Source organism: Hemiscyllium ocellatum, chromosome 7 (assembly GCF_020745735.1).
Source record: "Hemiscyllium ocellatum isolate sHemOce1 chromosome 7, sHemOce1.pat.X.cur, whole genome shotgun sequence".
Classification (NCBI taxonomy): domain Eukaryota; kingdom Metazoa; phylum Chordata; class Chondrichthyes; order Orectolobiformes; family Hemiscylliidae; genus Hemiscyllium; species Hemiscyllium ocellatum.
Genome location: NC_083407.1, coordinates 34,683,734 through 34,701,526, shown reverse-complemented (window position 1 = coordinate 34,701,526; position 17,793 = coordinate 34,683,734). Strand labels below are relative to the sequence as shown.

At 40.7% G+C, this 17,793-nt stretch overlaps 1 protein-coding gene across 1 annotated transcript in view; it reads right to left on the bottom strand.

The window, feature by feature from the left end:
- The window catches only part of LOC132817331 (low-density lipoprotein receptor-related protein 1-like), a 1,680,787-nt gene that overhangs the window by 986,724 nt on the left and 676,270 nt on the right, over positions 1 to 17,793 (bottom strand). The window contains exon 11 of the mRNA XM_060827740.1: positions 14,385 to 14,528. Coding sequence (XP_060683723.1) covers positions 14,385 to 14,528 — 144 coding nt within the window. The remainder of the gene's footprint in view (positions 1 to 14,384; positions 14,529 to 17,793) is intronic.

Here is a 17,793-nt window from a genome sequence, read left to right as displayed (position 1 = left end):
TTCTGTTCAGCTTTCAAATGAATAGCATGAAATCATTCTCAGATATTGCACCAGACATAACATCTATATTTCAGGACAGTTACAGCAAAAGAATTGGGTTGTTCACTGTGAGTGAACACTGCTTTCAAATTCTATATGCGCAGTATTAGCAAGGAAGAGTCTGTGGTACCATATTCCATTCCACCACCTTCTCAAGAACAATTAGGGTCAGGGAATAAATGCTGGCCCAGCTAGTGACATCCACATCCAATTAGTGAATTAAAAGAAACAAAACCATAGGCAAAAAAAAGTCTTAAACTTTGACATAGAAACTATTGTTATGCCATCCATATTTTTATCACTTAATCTAAAATATCAACATCTTTTATCCCCCAGCACTATAAACAGCACCTTCCCCCTCTCCCAATCTACTGTCCCCTCTACATTTCATGTCAGCTCTGATGAAGAGTCATCTAGACTCAAAACATGAGTTTGCTCTCTCACCATGGTGCTGCCTGACCCATTTGTTGATTTCAGTACTGATTCCAGCCTCCGCAGTAACTTACTCATACCTCAAGAGCCAAATCGGATTGGCCCAGAAAATAAACAGAAGTATCATAATGATGTCCATCAATGTACTGCAGACATCGAGTCAAATTATTGTTTCCTGTTCATTGTAATGATTAGTATTTATAGACAATTACACAATATTGTCCATTAGTTGCACACAGGATATCCAACATAATCATTTGCTATACTACGTAAGCAGTTCAGTTCCCTCTTAAATGTTAAGTGTGTGACTATTTAAGGGGCTGACATCATTCAGAGTAGTGCAAAGAGTGATGTATGATGCAGGAAAGATTGTGAGCCAAGATTTTGTGACAGTGCCCTGAAGATTTTTATGAAGGTGTGAAGAAGCAGAGTTATTCTCCATTGGCAAGGGTCCAGGAGGTCTTCCCTATAGACAGACAGAAAATAGCAGATAACCCTGGGGATAAATACAAACCTAATCCCAAGGGCCTGAATGAAGTGCCGCAAGGAAGTTAATAATCTCACATGAGTCAGCATGGTCAGTGAATGCACCTCGAATGTCATATGCTAGCAACTGCCTTACCAACTGCAGCCGCTTCTCAAAACATCATCACCTCATTGTTCATCTGCCAACACTTCCCATGAATCAGGACATATGAACAATAGGAGAAAATGAGGTCGGCAGATGCCAGAGTCGAAGAGTGTGGTGCTGGAAAAGCACACCCAGTCAGGCAGCATCCAAGGAGCAGGAGAGTCAATGTTTTGAGCATAAGCCCTTCATCAGGAATTCTTGTGCTTTTCCAGCACCACACTCTTCATACTAACAAGAGTATGCTTCACCTCACCCTTTCATTTTCAGACCTGTTGCAAGCCTCACACTCACATTTCACTTCTTCCTGCTCTGGTTCCAGCTGATGATAACACTGAACAAATCAAATTCGAAAGTGAGACTTGGTTTGGAAGACCATAAATTTTACTTTACTTTGTGCTTACTATGTAAGTCAGTCACTGAACATATTCAAAAATGTACATGTTCAACATACTTTTAACCCAAGTTTATAACATAGCACAGTACAGGCCCTTCAGCCCTCGATGCTGCTCTGACCAGTCATGCCAATCTGAAGCCCATCTAACCCACACTATTCCATGTACATCCATATGCTTGTCCAATGACGACTTAAATGCACTTAAACTTGGCGAATCTACTACCATTGCAGGCAAAGCATTCCATACCCTTACTACTCTCTGAGTAAAGAAACTACCTCTGACATCTGTCCTATATCTATCACCCCTCAATTTAAAGCTATACCCCCTCGTGCTCGTCGTCACCATACTTGGAAAAAGACTCTCCCTGTCCACCCTATCTAACCCTCTGATTATCTTATATGTCTCTATTAAGTCACCTCTCAACCTTGTTCTCTCCAACGAAAACAGCCTCAAGTCCCTCAGCCTTTCCTCACAAGATCTCCCCTCCATACCAGGCAACATCCTAGTAAATCTCTTCTGCACATAAAAGATGAGAAAAACACAATCTACATTGGCAATATATGAGAACAACTGGCATAAACTAAGTAGAGATAGCAGAACGGAAGATTGAACAACAAAAACCTTACAGACACTTGATGTTCAATGAAGAATGACTCCTATCTCCAGAATAAAGCTCCTTGTTCAGTTAGTATGACTAGTTATTTTCTTTTCAGCAGATTTGTGTTTTCACTTGATGCTGTTTTCTTCAATTAATCTCTCTTCACAAGACCCTTAAATAAACTGTAAACTCCCTTATTACATTACATAGGATCCCTGACCTGATGTTTTTTGACAGCCTTGCAGGATAGCTCCCTCTCTAACAGTTCCACAGCCATCTATTCATGGCTTTCTTCTGAGCAACCCGAGACATTTCTTCAACCTTGACAGCTTTAAAGATGAATAATAGCAGCTCTGCTGTTAAGGATCTCTTCTCTCTGAAACTCGTCTTCTTCTCTTTGAATGAGCTTGCTTTTCTCTGAATGAATCTATTCCGAGATTCTCGTTTTTTTCTCTCTCTGGGTTATAAGAATTGAAGTTCGAAAATACACCATCAATTATCTTCTTCGGTAGCTTGTTGTTCATCGAAAAAAACACGAGTTTGTGGAAATACTATTTTCTTAACTCACTGTTCAAAATTAATTTCTGACATATACAGAGCTGAAAATCAAAATCCGTAGTTCCTTCACTTTAAATGCTCATCAAATACCATGACTACTAATTAGATTAGATTAGACTTACAGTGTGGAAACAGGCCCTTCGGCCCAACAAGTCCACACCGACCCGCCGAAGCGAAACCCACCCATACGCCTACATTTACCCCTTACCTAACACTACGGGCAATTTAACATGGCCAATTCACCTGAGCTGCACATCTTTGGACTGTGGGAGGAAACCGGAGCACCCGGAGGAAACCCATGCTGACACGGGGAGAACGTGCAAACTCCACACAGTCAGTTGCCTGAGTCGGGAATTGAACCCGGGTCTCAGGCGCTGTGAGACAGCAGTGCTAACCACTGTGCCACCGTGCCGCCCACAATAATGACAATATTAATAATATTTTATCAATCTTCAGCACATTACACAGACTGCAGCTATTAAAACATGATATCTAATAACAGGCAGCATCTCTGGACTCTTCATTTGCTTTCAAAGACCTTACTCACTTTGAGTTGAAAGTGTGGCACTGGGAAAGCACAACAGGTCAGGCAGTATCCAAGAAACAAGAGAGTCGACATTTCAGGAATAAGCTCTTCATCAGGAATGCCAACATTCTCCCCTCCTCAGATGCTGCCTGACCTGCTGTGCTTTTCTAGCGTCACACTTTTCAACTCTAATCTCCAGAAACTGCAGTCTTCACTTTCTCTTACTCATGTTGAGCCTTTTTGTGCATTGCCCACTCAGCCAGCGATAACAAAGCTCATATTACTACTGTCTTACAGTGTCATTTAACACAGCAACAAAGCTAAGAAGATTGCCATTGATGTCAGCAGGTCTCAGTGCAGTCAAGGGAGATAGCCCTTGTTCATGAGATCCTCACACATTAAGCCAAGGCTAGCCTTTGATTCCAGTTCAGGAACTGTTTGGGGTAGTCAGAGTTAGGATCGTCTGCTCATAAGGGGTGAGGAGACAAATGGTGGACAGCACTCCATTCACCTTATCTGTTTCTGTCCTATTGAGAGTTGTTTCGCTTGTGGACTCAAAGAGGCAGGGATTACAGTGGATTAAATTGGCTGGTGCAGTTTGTTCCCATTGGTGCGGGTGGGGAGGTCATCCAGGTGAGTGAGTGGGCAGCATAGCATTACTGGTGCTGCAGGTGAGGGTGAAAGGAAGTGAGCGGGGATACTGCTGAATGCAATAATGAGAGTGGCAGAGCATGACCTTGGTGGGATGTGGGTCTAACGGTCAAGGTAGAATAAGGGTAATGTAATAGAGAGAAGGTGGTGACACTTCTGCTGCTGGAGTAAGAAAGGACCTGGACCTTCTTTGATCAGTGCTGCACATTCCACCACATGGCTGAGACTATTCTAAATGCTGGAGAATCAGAGTCGATGAAATATGACACTGGAAAATGTACAGCAGGTCAGGTAACATCCGAAGAACAGGAGAGTTGAAGTTTCAGACAGGACCCTTCACCAGGACTGGGTGTAAACCTTCAGACAAGGATGGCATATTTGGGTGTTGGGGCCTCCACTCCTGGTTCTGGGGAAAAGGAAGTCCAATCAGTGTAACACCCTGTCCAGCAGGAGCTCCAGGTCCATGCCCACAAGTGGAGTGTTGATTTCCCCTTCCTGCCATGACAGGGGCAGCTCTGGTCTGACTTTGGTTGTAGAAGAGGCTTTTGAAAATGGCACTAGTACCTCAGTTGGCAGGCAATTCTGGGATCTCAAGTGAATGGTGAGTTGCTCCACAAAGTCTGCATGGTATGATGGGGCAGAAATTGGACTTCATATTTACCATAGGGGCTGAAATGCCAAGAAATGCAACAAATTTGGTAAGATATGATGAGAAGTTGAGAGTGTAGTGCTGGAAAAGCACAGAAGGTCAGACAGCATCTGAGGAGGAGGAGAATCAACATTTCGGGCTTAAGCCCTTCATCAGGAATGTGGAAATGTTATTTTCTTAACTCACTGTTCAAAATGAATTTCTGATGTATACAGAATTGAAAATCAAAATCCATAGTTCCCTCACTTTAAATACTCATCAAATGCTTTGACGACATTCCTGATGAAGGGCTTATGCCTGACACGATGATTCTCTTGCTCCTTGGATGCTGCCTGACCTGTAGTGCTTTTCTCGGCACCACACTCTTGATTCTGATCTCCAGCACCTACAGTCCTCACTTTCTCCAAGATGTGATGAGAAACATTTGGCCTCATTCCATCAAACTCAATGTGATTTGCACTCAGTCAAAAACTCGAGGATTCAGCCTAATGTCCTCAATCTGGCGGTCAGCAGCAAAGTGGAGGTGCATATTGTTGACTACATTTAAAACTTTCCTAATAGCCTTGGATCTGTTCTCTCCTCATTCACACTCATCTCACCAAAAGTTTACCATGACTGTGAGCTATTCACTAAAGTTGATCAATCAGAAGCATTATTTTGATTAAATGGAGCCATAAAAACATATTTTTCAATATGAGCTCTGACCAAAGGATGTTTTCATACAGATTGAAATGTCATTTGCAAAGGTTGTATTCACATGCAAACAAACCTAATCTTTAAAATTCTTGCAATGGATGTTTTTCACTGCATGCCGAGATAGCTGGCCACTAAATAATCTGGGTAGTTGAGATGCCCTACTGCTGTCAGTGCTGATGGGGAATTAGTTGCTGCTCGAATGTGTCTCTTATAAAGTCATAGGGATGCACAGCTTGGAAACAGACCCTTTGGTCCAACTCCTCCATGTCAACCAGATATCCTAAATTAATCCAGTCTCATTTGCCAGCACTTGGCCCATATCCCTCTAAACTCTCCCTATTCATGTACCCATCCAGATGCCTTTTAAATGTTGTAATTGTACCAGCCTCCACCACTTCCTCTGGCAGCTCAGTTCATACACGTAACAGTCTCTGCATGAAAAAGTTGCTCCTTAGGTCTCTTTTAAATCTTTCCCCTCTCACCCAAAACATATGCCCTCTAGTTTTGGACTCCGCTAGTCTAGGGAAAAGACCTTGACCCTCTGCGCATAGCTCAAACCGTCTAACCCTGGCAACAGCCTTGTAAATCTTTTCTAAATCCTTTCAAGTTTAACAACATCTTTTCTACAGCAAGTGGACAATTAAAATCTCCTGTTTTAACCTTGCAATTCATGGAAAAGATAAAGAACCTAAATATAAAATCAATGGGCAGAGAAGGGTGTCACAGAAATCATGGTGTGACAGCAACAGGTTGACAAAAGATTCTGAATTGTCGTGTTGCAGCCAACACTAAGACAACTTTCAAAAGCTGGACACCCATTGCTTCCAGTTGTTCTTGATAAAGAGCAGATTAAAGAAATGAATTCTGAAGTTCAGTTCTATCACAAAAATATTAAAAGCATTGCAAATACAGAACAGAGACCTCTGACCTTGATTAGTTCAGTCAACTCAAAGAAAACACAAACAAAGCAATTAATGTTTCATTCACGCAACTTGCAGTTCACTAAATGAAGTTACTTTGTTGGAAAGTATGGCAGAGAAGGGTGAATAAATTGAAAGGCTAAAGCAAGATAAGGGTGATAAATGTATCTATAATCACAGTAATATGAGGTTATTGGAAAATTGACTAGGTTTCTGTGACCAGCGCTGGGAAACAGCACACACTAAGCCACCTCAAGATTTACAATTTTGTTAAGCCAGAAAACAAAGCAATTCCACAGTTCCCAACAAAGATCTGTTTGCGTATCCATTAATTTCCAATTATTCATTGTTTATCTGTTTTCTTATTGCGCTTGATCCCACATGGCCCATTCCTACCTTGCTAATGAACTATTTAGCCTACTGAAAGATTTATTTCATTTCTTTCTCAGACTAATTTCTGGTTGTTTTGCTTAAAGTGAGTAAAGCATGTTAATAAAACATCTGAGTTGAGAAATAATAGGCAATGCTGTCACTTGATAGATATCTGGAACTTGCCCTTTACTTGAGTTTCTTAATTATCAATAATATTGACAACCCCCAAGCCATGTTTTGTAAATATGCCCGCGTAGAAAATAAACAGTTTAGTATTGATCACACAATTATACATTTTAATGTGAAACATTGCAGTTATTTTTCATCTGTTACACTTTAAATATTCAATACTTATAACATTGCTTAATCAGAGTGAGTAATGAATGACAAAAGTACTATTAACATTGCTTCACAAAAGCATGAACAGAACCATCGGTCTAAACAGTCATTCAAAAACAACTTGATTAAAAATAAAACCTTATTCAAATCTCAAAATTACTGAATTATACAAACATTGATTCCTTTCATTTAAAATTTTATATGACTAAGTAACTAAGCTCACCATCCATTTGATGGTAGTATCAAGAATACCTGCTTCGTTGAATCAATTTTAGATTTGAAGCTCAGCTATACATTCATGTTGACATTATGGATAGGGTGAATAGTCAGGGTCTTTTTCCTAGGGGGAGGTGGGGGGTCCAATATTCATGGGCATAGGTTTAACGTGAAAGGAGAAAGATTTAAAAAGGACCTGAAGGGTAACAGAGTGTAGTGCACATATAGAATGAGCTGCCAGAGGATCTGGTCAAGCTGGTAAAATTATAGCATTTAAAGGCATCTCATCGGACATATGATAGGAAGGGTTTAGATATGGGGCAAATGCTGATAAATAGGCCTAGGTTACATTGGGATGTCTGATTGGCGCAGATGAGTTTGACAGAAGACCATGTTTCCATGCTGTGTGAATCTATGTAGGACTGGAGCCCCAAAATTCAGACTGTTTCTTCAATACAACATTGAAGCTTTGCAGCATTATTGAAGATGTGATCTCTTAGAAAGTGAGGACCTATTAACCTACAGTGGGGTTATAAATGATTCTATGATACTATTTCAAACAGCAGGGGAACTTGCCAGGTGAACTGTCCAATATACAAGTTGACATAAGTAGGAAAGATGTGTTGGAAAGATGATAGGCTCGAGTTTATTAAGGTGGACAAATCCCCAGGACCTGATGGGATCTATCGCACGTTGCTGAGGGAGGTGAGAGAGGAAATAGCTGGGGCTCTGACAGATATCTTTGTAGCATCCTTAAACACAGTTGAGGCAGCGGAGGACTGCAAGGTTGCTCGTATTGTCCCCTGTACAAGAAGGGTAGTAGGGATATTCTGGGTAACTACAAACCAGTGAGCCTGACATCAGTGGTGGGATGCTGGAGAAGGTACTGAGGGATAGGATCTATTTATATTTAGAAAAGAATGGGCTTATCAGGGATAGGCAACATGGTTTTGTGCGGGAGAGATCATGCCTTACCAACTCAATAGAGTTCTTTGAGGAAGTGACCAAGTTGATAGATGAAATAAGGGCTGTTGATGTTGGTGGAGTAGCAGAAAGCAAAGGGACTGTCAAAGAATACAGCAGGATATAGATAGACCGGCGATTTGGATGGAAAAGTGGCAGATGGAGTTCAAGCCAGACAAATGTGAGGTGATGCATTTAGGCAAGTCTAATTCTAGAGCCTTGGGAAAAGTTGATGGGCAGAGAGATCTGGGAGTGCAGGTCCATTGTACCTGAAGGTTGCTGCACAGGTGGATAGAGTGGTCAAGAAGGCATATAGTATGCTTGCCTTCATTGGACGGGGTATTGAGTCGAAGAGCTGGCAAGTCATGTTAAAATTGTACAAGACATTGTATCGACTGCATTTAGAATACTGTGTACAGTTCTGGTTGCCACATTACCAACAGGATGTGGTTGCTTTGGAGAGGGTGCAGAGAAGGTTTACAAGGATGTCTGGTATGGAAGGTGTTAGCTATGAAGAGAGGTTGAGTAGGTTAAGTTTGTTTTCCTTAGCAAAAAGGAGTTTGAGGGGGGACCTGATTGAGATTTACAAAATCATGAAGGGTATAGACAGGGTGGATAGAGACAAACTTTTTCCCAGGGTGAAGGATTCAATACGAGGGGTCACGCTTTCAAGGTGAGAGGTGAAAAGTTTAAGGGGATACACGCGGCAAGTACTTCACACAGAAAGTGGTGGGCGTTTGGAATGCGTTGCCAGCAGAGGTGGTAGAGGTAGGCACAGTAGATTCATTTAAGATACGTCTGGACAGGTGCATGAGTAGGTAGGGAGCAGATGCTTAGCTTTTGGGCGACAGGTTTAGACAGTGGATTTGGATTGGCTCAGGCTTAGAGGGCCGAAGGGCCTGTTCCCGGGCTGTAAACTTTCTTTGTTCTTTGTATATATCACTCAATTAACATTACCAAAAAAAAATGTTATTATATGAGCATCGCTGTTGAGGCCAACTTTGTTGTCCATAAAACTGCTGAAGTTCATGTGGTGTAGATTAGAGTGGTGCTGGAAAAGCACAGTAGGTCAGGCAGCATCCAAGGAGCAGGTAAATCGACATTTCAGGCAAAGGCCCTTCATCAGGAATCTGCTTCTTGGAGGCTGCCTGATCTGCTGCGTTTTTCCAGCACCATGATAATCTTCACTCTTATCTCCAGCATTTGCAGTATCCACTTCTGCCTCATGTGGTGTACGTTCACTTATAGGGAGGGATTTCCAGGATTTTGGTGCAATGACAGTGAAATAACAATGGTATAATTCTCCTTGGAGCAGAGACAACAAAGGGATAATTGGTTTGAGGTGTTAAAAATTATGAACAATGTTGACAGGTTCAAGAAGTTTATTCTGATTCTACTAGCTGGTATGTCAATAACTAGCAGTCACAATGTCATGATTGTCAGCAAGAGTTTGGAGTGAGGCGAGGGAAAATTCTTTATCCACAGAGTTGTTAGGATTTGAAATGCTCTGCTGAGAGTGATGGAAGCAGATTTCATAGGAGGTATCAAAAGAGAGCTGGATATATATTTGAACGTGATATCTTTCAGAGGGCTGCGGCAATTGGCTTGGAAAATGGTACTAGCTGGGTAGCTCTTTCAGGAGCCGGTACAGATGGGTTGAATGGCCTCCTTCCTCACTATCAAATTCTATGTTTTTCTAGTTTCAAGTCAGAACGATGTACAGCTTGGTGAGAAACTTGCAGGTGATTTTGTTTTCATGAATTTCATTCTATGAGTTGGGAGATCACAGATGGAAAAATATTGTCAAAGAAAGCTTGACCCAGTGCACATTGCAGACAGTGTATGTCAGTGTTGGAGGGAATGAGTAATAGAGGTGGTGATGGGGTTGTGGGAGGATGCCAGTCCAGTGGGCTGTTTTGTCCCAAGTGACACCAAGTTTCTTGACTGTTGTTGGGATTGAACTCATTTAAGCAAGTGATGGGTATTCCAGCTGACAATGCCATCATATAACAAGGGGAAATTATTATGTTCTTTCTTTCTTGCTGGAGATGGTCATTGCTTGGCACATATGTGTATGAATATTATTTGCTATTTATTAACCTAAGCCTGAATGTTGCCCAGAATTTGTGCTTAAAGGATGACTCTTGAGCCTGCAAGTCCGCAAAGAATTTATTCAAGCACATGCAAAGGAATAGGTCTCGGTTGTTTGAGAACCTCACCCAGTGATACAATGTTTACAGCACAGATGTTCCCCTGCAACATAGTTTCACAGTTTTACAAATCATCTGGCATCACAAGATCATTCTGTTCAACTGTCTGGATGCTCTGTCGTGCACGTGCAAAACATATACAACTTAATTTCCCGTTGCCCCGAGACAAGGCTTTGCACCAAAAGATTTGGGATGTTTCATTATCTAAGGATTCATGAATGGTACTGAAAAACTTAGGTGTGAAAAACTTAGGGATGACTTAAAAGAATTAATGAAGTGAAATCGATGAAATTTAAATAACCTCAATGTAATTCAAATCATTTTACAATCACTTGTTTTTGAATCGAGCTAACTGTTATTATCCAGTAAACATAGCAGTCAATTTATCCACATCCGTACCCATGATAATGACCTCCGCCATAATATTTGGTTCATGTCGCGCTACATATGACTCCATATACTGCTCTTTATCTGTAAAATCTTCCTTACAGTCCTGTTTTGACGCCATCACCTTGATAACTTGTTGTGATCTCTCTGCCTTAATTAGTTTGTTTGGATAACTTATTACTTTGGTTAGAGCCTCAGCATGCGTCTCTGATCCCTATCGTATTATTCTAACCATTTGGTTTGTTTCCAGCACCACCCTGTTTTAATTTTTTGTGATTATCTCTGCCTCAATTATTTGGATGAAAGGTAATCCCTTCACTTGCTATTCAGCTGTTGCCACTTTACTCACACTATCAGATGCTTTTGATCACTGCAGAGACTTATTGTTCAGCCTGTCGACTCTCCACTCACACCATTTGTACGATCTTTAGATTTCCCTGCCTATAAATTATGTGACCATGTGCTTCTCTTCACTCTACCTGACAAAGGAGCAATTCTCTGAAAGCTTGTGATTTCAAATAAACATGTTGGGACGATAACCTGGTGTCATGTGACTTCTGACCATGTCCACCCCAGTCCAACACCAATTCCTCCACATCAGTTTACCCACAAAACATAGAACATAGAACAATACAGCGCAGAACAGGCCCTTCGGCCCTCGATGTTGCGCCAACCTGTGAACTATTCTCAACTTGTCCCCCTACACTATCCCAAAATCATCCATGTGCTTACCTAAAGATTGTTTAAATCTCCCTTACTACTCCCTGCGTAAAGAATACCCATAGTAAGATTAAAATATATCTTTGGCATGGATGAGTGTGAAACATTCCTTCTATACTTCAAATAGTGCATTGAAATTTACTAAATTAATCTGCAGAAGGAAAGGTGTAGGGGAGTCTTAGTTTAATGCCTCACTACGAACAGGGAAACTCTGATTATGTAAATAGAGGTTTTGAGCCTAGGTGACACTTTCAAGATTTGATTCAGCGATAGGATTTGCAAACGTTTGATAAGGGGGTGAACCTGTACTTTCCAACAGTATCGCAGTGAAGCAAGTCAAAAATCACACAATACCAGGTTATAGTTCAACAGGTTTAATTGGAAGCACACTAGCTTTCGGAGCTCCTTCATCAGGTGGTAGTGGAGGGCTCAATCCTAATACAGAATTTATAGCAAAAATTTACAGTGTGATGTAACTGAAATTATACATTGAAAAATTGATTGTCTGTTAAGCCTTTTATCTGTTAGAATACAGTGAGAGTTTCACTTCTTTCATGTGTAAATCACAAAATCTTTTTTTAAAAAGGTTACATTCTCGGGTTAGCTGTTAACAATGGTGATAGCTAGACAATATGTTGAAGGTGTTGGCCCCCTGTGTTCTCTGTCTATGCCATGATGTTTAGATTGACTGTCATCTAAAAACTGAGATAATGGAGTTTTACATAAATTCATGCAGTTTTTGAGCTCAGAGTTCAACATGAATGCATGCAGTTTTTGAGCAAAGCATAATGTAACCCTGAAAGTACAAATTCACCCCACAAAATATATGTGTGCATGTGGTCTTTGTGTGTGTGTGTGTGTGTGTTTGTCTGGGTTGGGGGTTGTGTGTGTACAAAATAGAACAGACAACAATGAAAAGATGGCTTTATCAGACAGTCCCAGATGGATGCAAAGAATGAATAGCCACTGTTGAGAAATGCATGTAAATACAATAAGAAAAAATGGTTGTTGAAAGAACTAAACATCTTAAAAGATTAACTCCAACTTTTATTGATATACTTATTTCAATAAATAAAACTCTGATGAAGTAGCAAACTATTATGAAGTAAACTTTGACCCACATAAGGAATTAGGACCAATAATTAAAAACTTCAGCCAAGAGACAGGTTTTAATGAGCACTTTAAAACAGGAAAGAGCAGGAGGAAGACGTAGGGGCCAGAGTTTCTCACAGGTTGCAACAAAAAAAAGCAGAGTGGCAATGAAAGAACTCTGTATTCCTGACAGGCAATTTGAATCACGGCTCCTTCAAAAATGTGGAGCCATGCTTCTCTTCTGACAGCTCCTCGTGGAGCAGAATTATCAGCGGAAGGCAAACAATGCTTCCTTTTTCACAGCAGTAAATGGTCATATTCTGAAATTTAAAAGACCAGCATCACTGACAGCCACTTTGTTCAGGACAGATTGTGGTGGACGAAATATTGTGTCTGGTGATGTGGGGCAGGTAGGAGTAGTTCTGTCTGGAAAATTGGCTGGGCAGTGGGACAGGGAAATCGGGTCTGAAGGAGATAAAGGGAAGGATTGGGGCTAGTTTTGGGGGAAGGAGATGGGTGGCTGGTTCCGCAGCAGGGCAAAGGTGGGGACTGTATCCCAAGGTAGGGGGAGACAAAGGGTTTGGGTCCAGGGTAGCGAAGACCAGTTCCAGCTGCCAGTGTGGGGGAAAGGGGGAGTTAGTTGTTATTGTGGGAGAAAAGCAGAGTCAGGACTGCAGATTGAGATGTGAGGCCATGACCAGTAATGGGACAGAGAAGGTTAGGACCAGCAGCAGAGAGCGGGGCTGTTAAAGACTGGTGTCAAGGGAAGGAGCAGGCACTGCCAGCTGGGGTGGTGATGTGTTCCAGGGTTACAATGAGGTGTTGGTCTGCAAGGAAGAGAGTTTGTCATTTCAGAGTCTGGGTGTGCAAGGGTCCTGGTGGTAGGTGTAGCTGAGGATGCCATTTTGATAAATTGGAATGGGAGGAGAAGGGGTGTTGCTGTAACAGATTATTGAAGTGTTAGACCAGGTATTTAGCAGTCTAACCTTGTCTGAAAGTTATTAACTTGACTTCAGTGGGATTCTCTGAATCCCCTGATTTAAATGAAGACATTTGGAGCTTTCCAGTTGCAGGCAATTGTCCAGTGGAAAACAAAATGCCCCAGGTAATTCCCTTGGAGTCTGCTACTTTGGCTATTCAACAGGTTCCCCATGCACAACTCCTATTTATCCTTCAGAACAATTATCAGGCCATGGAAAAGTCCATGCCATTGTTTAAAAAGGGAATTTCAGAGTTTCAGATTTTGGCAGCTAAAGACATGGTCACCATGAATGGAGCAATTAAAATACGATCTTGGAAATTAATTTTAGCATTATACCTAAACAGCTTACACTAATTAAAGCATTCTCAGCCTTATATATTCAGTATAATATATCAAAACATCATTGAGAATAAAGGAATTAGGAGGTTTTCTTTCATGCGGTGGGCACTAAACAAATGGATGAAACACCTGACCTTGAACTAGGAAGACTGAAATTGTGAATCATTAAAACTTGTCCATTATGTGTCAAGTCAGTATTTACATCTGACCTCTGATTACTCCATTACAAGCAGATACAGTGTAAAGAGAAAAGGGTGAACTTCATTCAGCTGCTAAATGTTACGGAAAGGGCAAGTGCTTAGATTAGATTACTTACAGTGTGGAAACAGGCCCTTCGGCCCAACAAGTCCACACCGACCCGCCGAAGCGCAACCCACCCATACCCATACCCTTATATTTACCCCTTACCTAACACTACGGGCAATTTAGCATGGCCAATTCACCTGACCCGCACATCTTTGGACTGTGGGAGGAAACCGGAGCACCCGGAGGAAACCCACGCAGACACGGGCTGTTACCTTATAGTTTAAAAGTTCTAATCATCATAGCCAATTTTGGACACCCAATAGCAGCTATGCAAGTGCATGCTTTATTGAAATATATTTGTCATAAAAATCATTTTATACAAATTACAACAGATTTATACAGAAAGATGGAGTGTTGACTTACTTTTACAAGACTTTCCATCATTCCCTAAGGTGTAGCCAGTCCTGCAACGACATGTCCTTGTTTTGTGGCTGCTGCTGAGTAGGCAGATGTGGGAGCATCCTCCTGGTTTATTATATAGATCCAGCTCACAAGCATGACTTCTAACTGAGAAAATCAATAAGAAAATGCTTTTTAGATGTGTAACTGCAAAATCAATATTATCAAAGATGGAACGATGATAATTTGCCATGTAAGGTAAACAAATGTATACTATGAACAATTTTTCCCTCTTAAATTATTGATTACAAACATAAATGGAAAAAAAAATGAATGTTGATCAATTTGAAATTGAACAATGTAACTTACTGCTACCAAAAAGTTATAGAATGGTGACGACTTGTCATCAAACTGTATTATGCATTGAGTCACAATGACTTAATCTTGAGTTACAACGCCAGCTGAGAACAACAAACAAGGAAACTAATTCTGCCCTCCAGGTCCCATATTTTGGATATTCTGCAATACGTGCCCAAAAATCTATGGGTCAAGACTCAGCCAATTTGTTACTGCCAGGTGAGGGATGTGAATTGGGCCCCCTCTTTTTTAACTTCCTCAATTGGCCACAACAAATGTTGTCAATACTTTTTTTTAAGCACATAGCTTCATCTCACTTCATTAAAAAAACTCATCAAAATTAAGGAGACAATTGTAAAGTTTTGCAGTGATACAGAAAGAGGAATTGTATTATCTACCAAGCCCAAGAAAAATAATGAAATATCAGTTCCAACACACAAACACATGTATAAAATGTTAAAAACAGAGAAGATCTGGCACAATAGGCAGTTAAAGCATATGCAGCCTAATAAGTTAATATTTTATCTGTGCTTTAGTTGAACCTGTGTTCATGGCTGTTAAATGTCTTGTTTTATTGAGATGATGTTTTGGAACTGCAATATTCTGGACTACACAATCATTAATTTGAAAATTTGTATTTTTAAAATCTGCTTCAAAGACAGAATGACTACAGACCATGTTCTCGGGTAATCACCTGGGCGTAGGTGTGAATTCAATAATTGGCTGGTAAACATTTTGTGTGGAATGTTTGGCAAAGTAATACCTGCCATATTACATAAACTTCAAAAAGATTAAAATCACGTGACATCAGGTTAAAGTCCAACAGGTTTATTTGAAACAAGCTTTACTCCTTCTTCAGGCTCTGAAAGTTTGTGGTTGCAAACAAACCTGTAGGACTTTGATGTGGTGTCATGTGACTTTTGACTTTGTCTGCCCCAGTCCAACACTGGCACCTCCATTTCAAAAAGACTGAATAACAAAGATAAAAAAAGTCTTATGATCCCCTACTCAACAGTAAACCATCCCTCGCAAATCATATCCCACGTTGTTGGCACAATTGTGTTTTGCCCTTTGAAGATATGCAAGGACATGGGTTAAAGAGCTAGTTTCAACTCCAATGGAGTGCACTACTGTGATTGAATACTCCAATGTGCACCAGCCTGCATTCAAGGATTAATGTGCTGCGAAGGTCACAGTCAATTAACTATCCCCTCATTATCCCTCTGCTGCAGGTAAAGATACCATTGTACTCTGAGTACTAAAGGTTAACTATTTGGCTGCTACACAAAAAAGGAATAGGATAACAAAAGGAAACAGCCGCACCCTGAGTGCTGTACTGAATTCGAATAGCCTTGTCACATGCACTCGAATGAATGCAGTGAAAACAATCGTAATGTCAGCTCTGGCATGTAATACAGGGGACCGAGATACACACACTTTAAGTGTTATCACAGAACTGAAATAGTAAAAATATCGACTGGCCTGGAAATACATCGCTTAAAAGTCCAGATCAACAATAAAAAGTGTCTTTAAAGTACTCAAGCTATAGTCCTTTATCACTGAGTCCATGATAAAGGACTATAACTTGCGTACTTGAAAGACACTATTCTTTAACTAGAATACTAGGATTTGCTGCCTCCATATACTAGCCTCTGTCCTGGAGTCACTTCTAGAACTCGTTCTCCCCAGCTCAGCTCATTCTCAGTTCCAATCTGCAAATTGGTTCCCAGCACAACCCCTGCTCACTCTGCTCCCGCTCTGGGTTCCGAACTGTGACTCAGTTCCCAGCTCAGCCCATGCCCACACTGTCCCGCTCCAGGCTACAGCTGTGACTCTCTTCTAGGACTTGGCCTGCACTCACTCTGTTCCCGCTCTGGTATCCAGCTGTGATTGACCTCCCACATCTCAGACACATCTCTATTCTCCAGATAGGGTAGTTTAAGAAGTTAAAAGTTAGGGGGAGGAGAAGAAAAACTATAGGCGAAAGGAATAAAAAGAAAGAAAAATGAAAAGGAACTGATGAGCAGAGGAGCTCCAACTGGAGCATTTTACTCTACCGCCTTCTTGTTTCCTAATATGCATCAAACAAAAAGAATGTCAATCAATCTGCAAAACTAAGAGTTGTAAAACTGATTGTTTAACTATCAACAACAATGCTACCAGTAACTTCATTGTTACCAGTGTAACATTCAACTACCTGCTCTTCCTTCACAATTCAGAAATTGCATAATATCTTTGCCTTTAAAAAACACATCTTTTTGTACTCACCACTTATCTTGAATCTATGTGTATACATGCCATGATCCTAATCCTTCTCACACTTTGCAATTTTCAAACTTACTGTTTGACCATTTAAGGAAGCCTAGTCAAGGTGGATCCTTTTTTAAAAAAAATGCAAATTTGCATCTGGGAGAAAGCTTCCTAGGGAAAGCTTCCTTTTTAAGTTAGCCTTTTTTGCTGTCAAGAGAAGGGAGTAAGTGAATAAAGAAGGAGAGGCAGTTCATTCCTCTTCACCCAGGAGTTAAACTGTGTGGAATATTGTATCTGGAACAATTACAAATTGGGAAATGTTGCCTAGAGTCTGGTCATTACAGGATCTTCAGAAGTGGTAACACATGAAGAGGTTTTGAGTTGTCCAATTTGTTACATACCAGTGCTGTCATTTGAGATGTTAAAAAGGAAACAGGATTGAACAAATAACAATCTATTTCTTTTATCTCCTTCTGTCTGTCTGCCAAACATTTGTATATGCTTGAGTCTGGCTCCAAACGCATGAAAGAAGAGTATGGATGAGGAATTCAGAAGCAGCTAAACTGTGCAACTATCAACACTGAGTTGAAGAAAATTAGGGATATGGAAGAGACCATTTATTGAGTCATCAGTGTTATTCATGCAGGCTGTAACTTCTGTCTGGATTGCAATATGACAGACTTGGTTAAGATTTGTCAAACAACCTATGCCAGAATAGCACTGTGTGTGTCCAATTAATACCCATTGGGCTTGATCTAGAAACAGTTTATATATTTTTCCTACAAAATTGATTTGTTTTGTGTTTCAGTTTGCATTAAAGCATGAT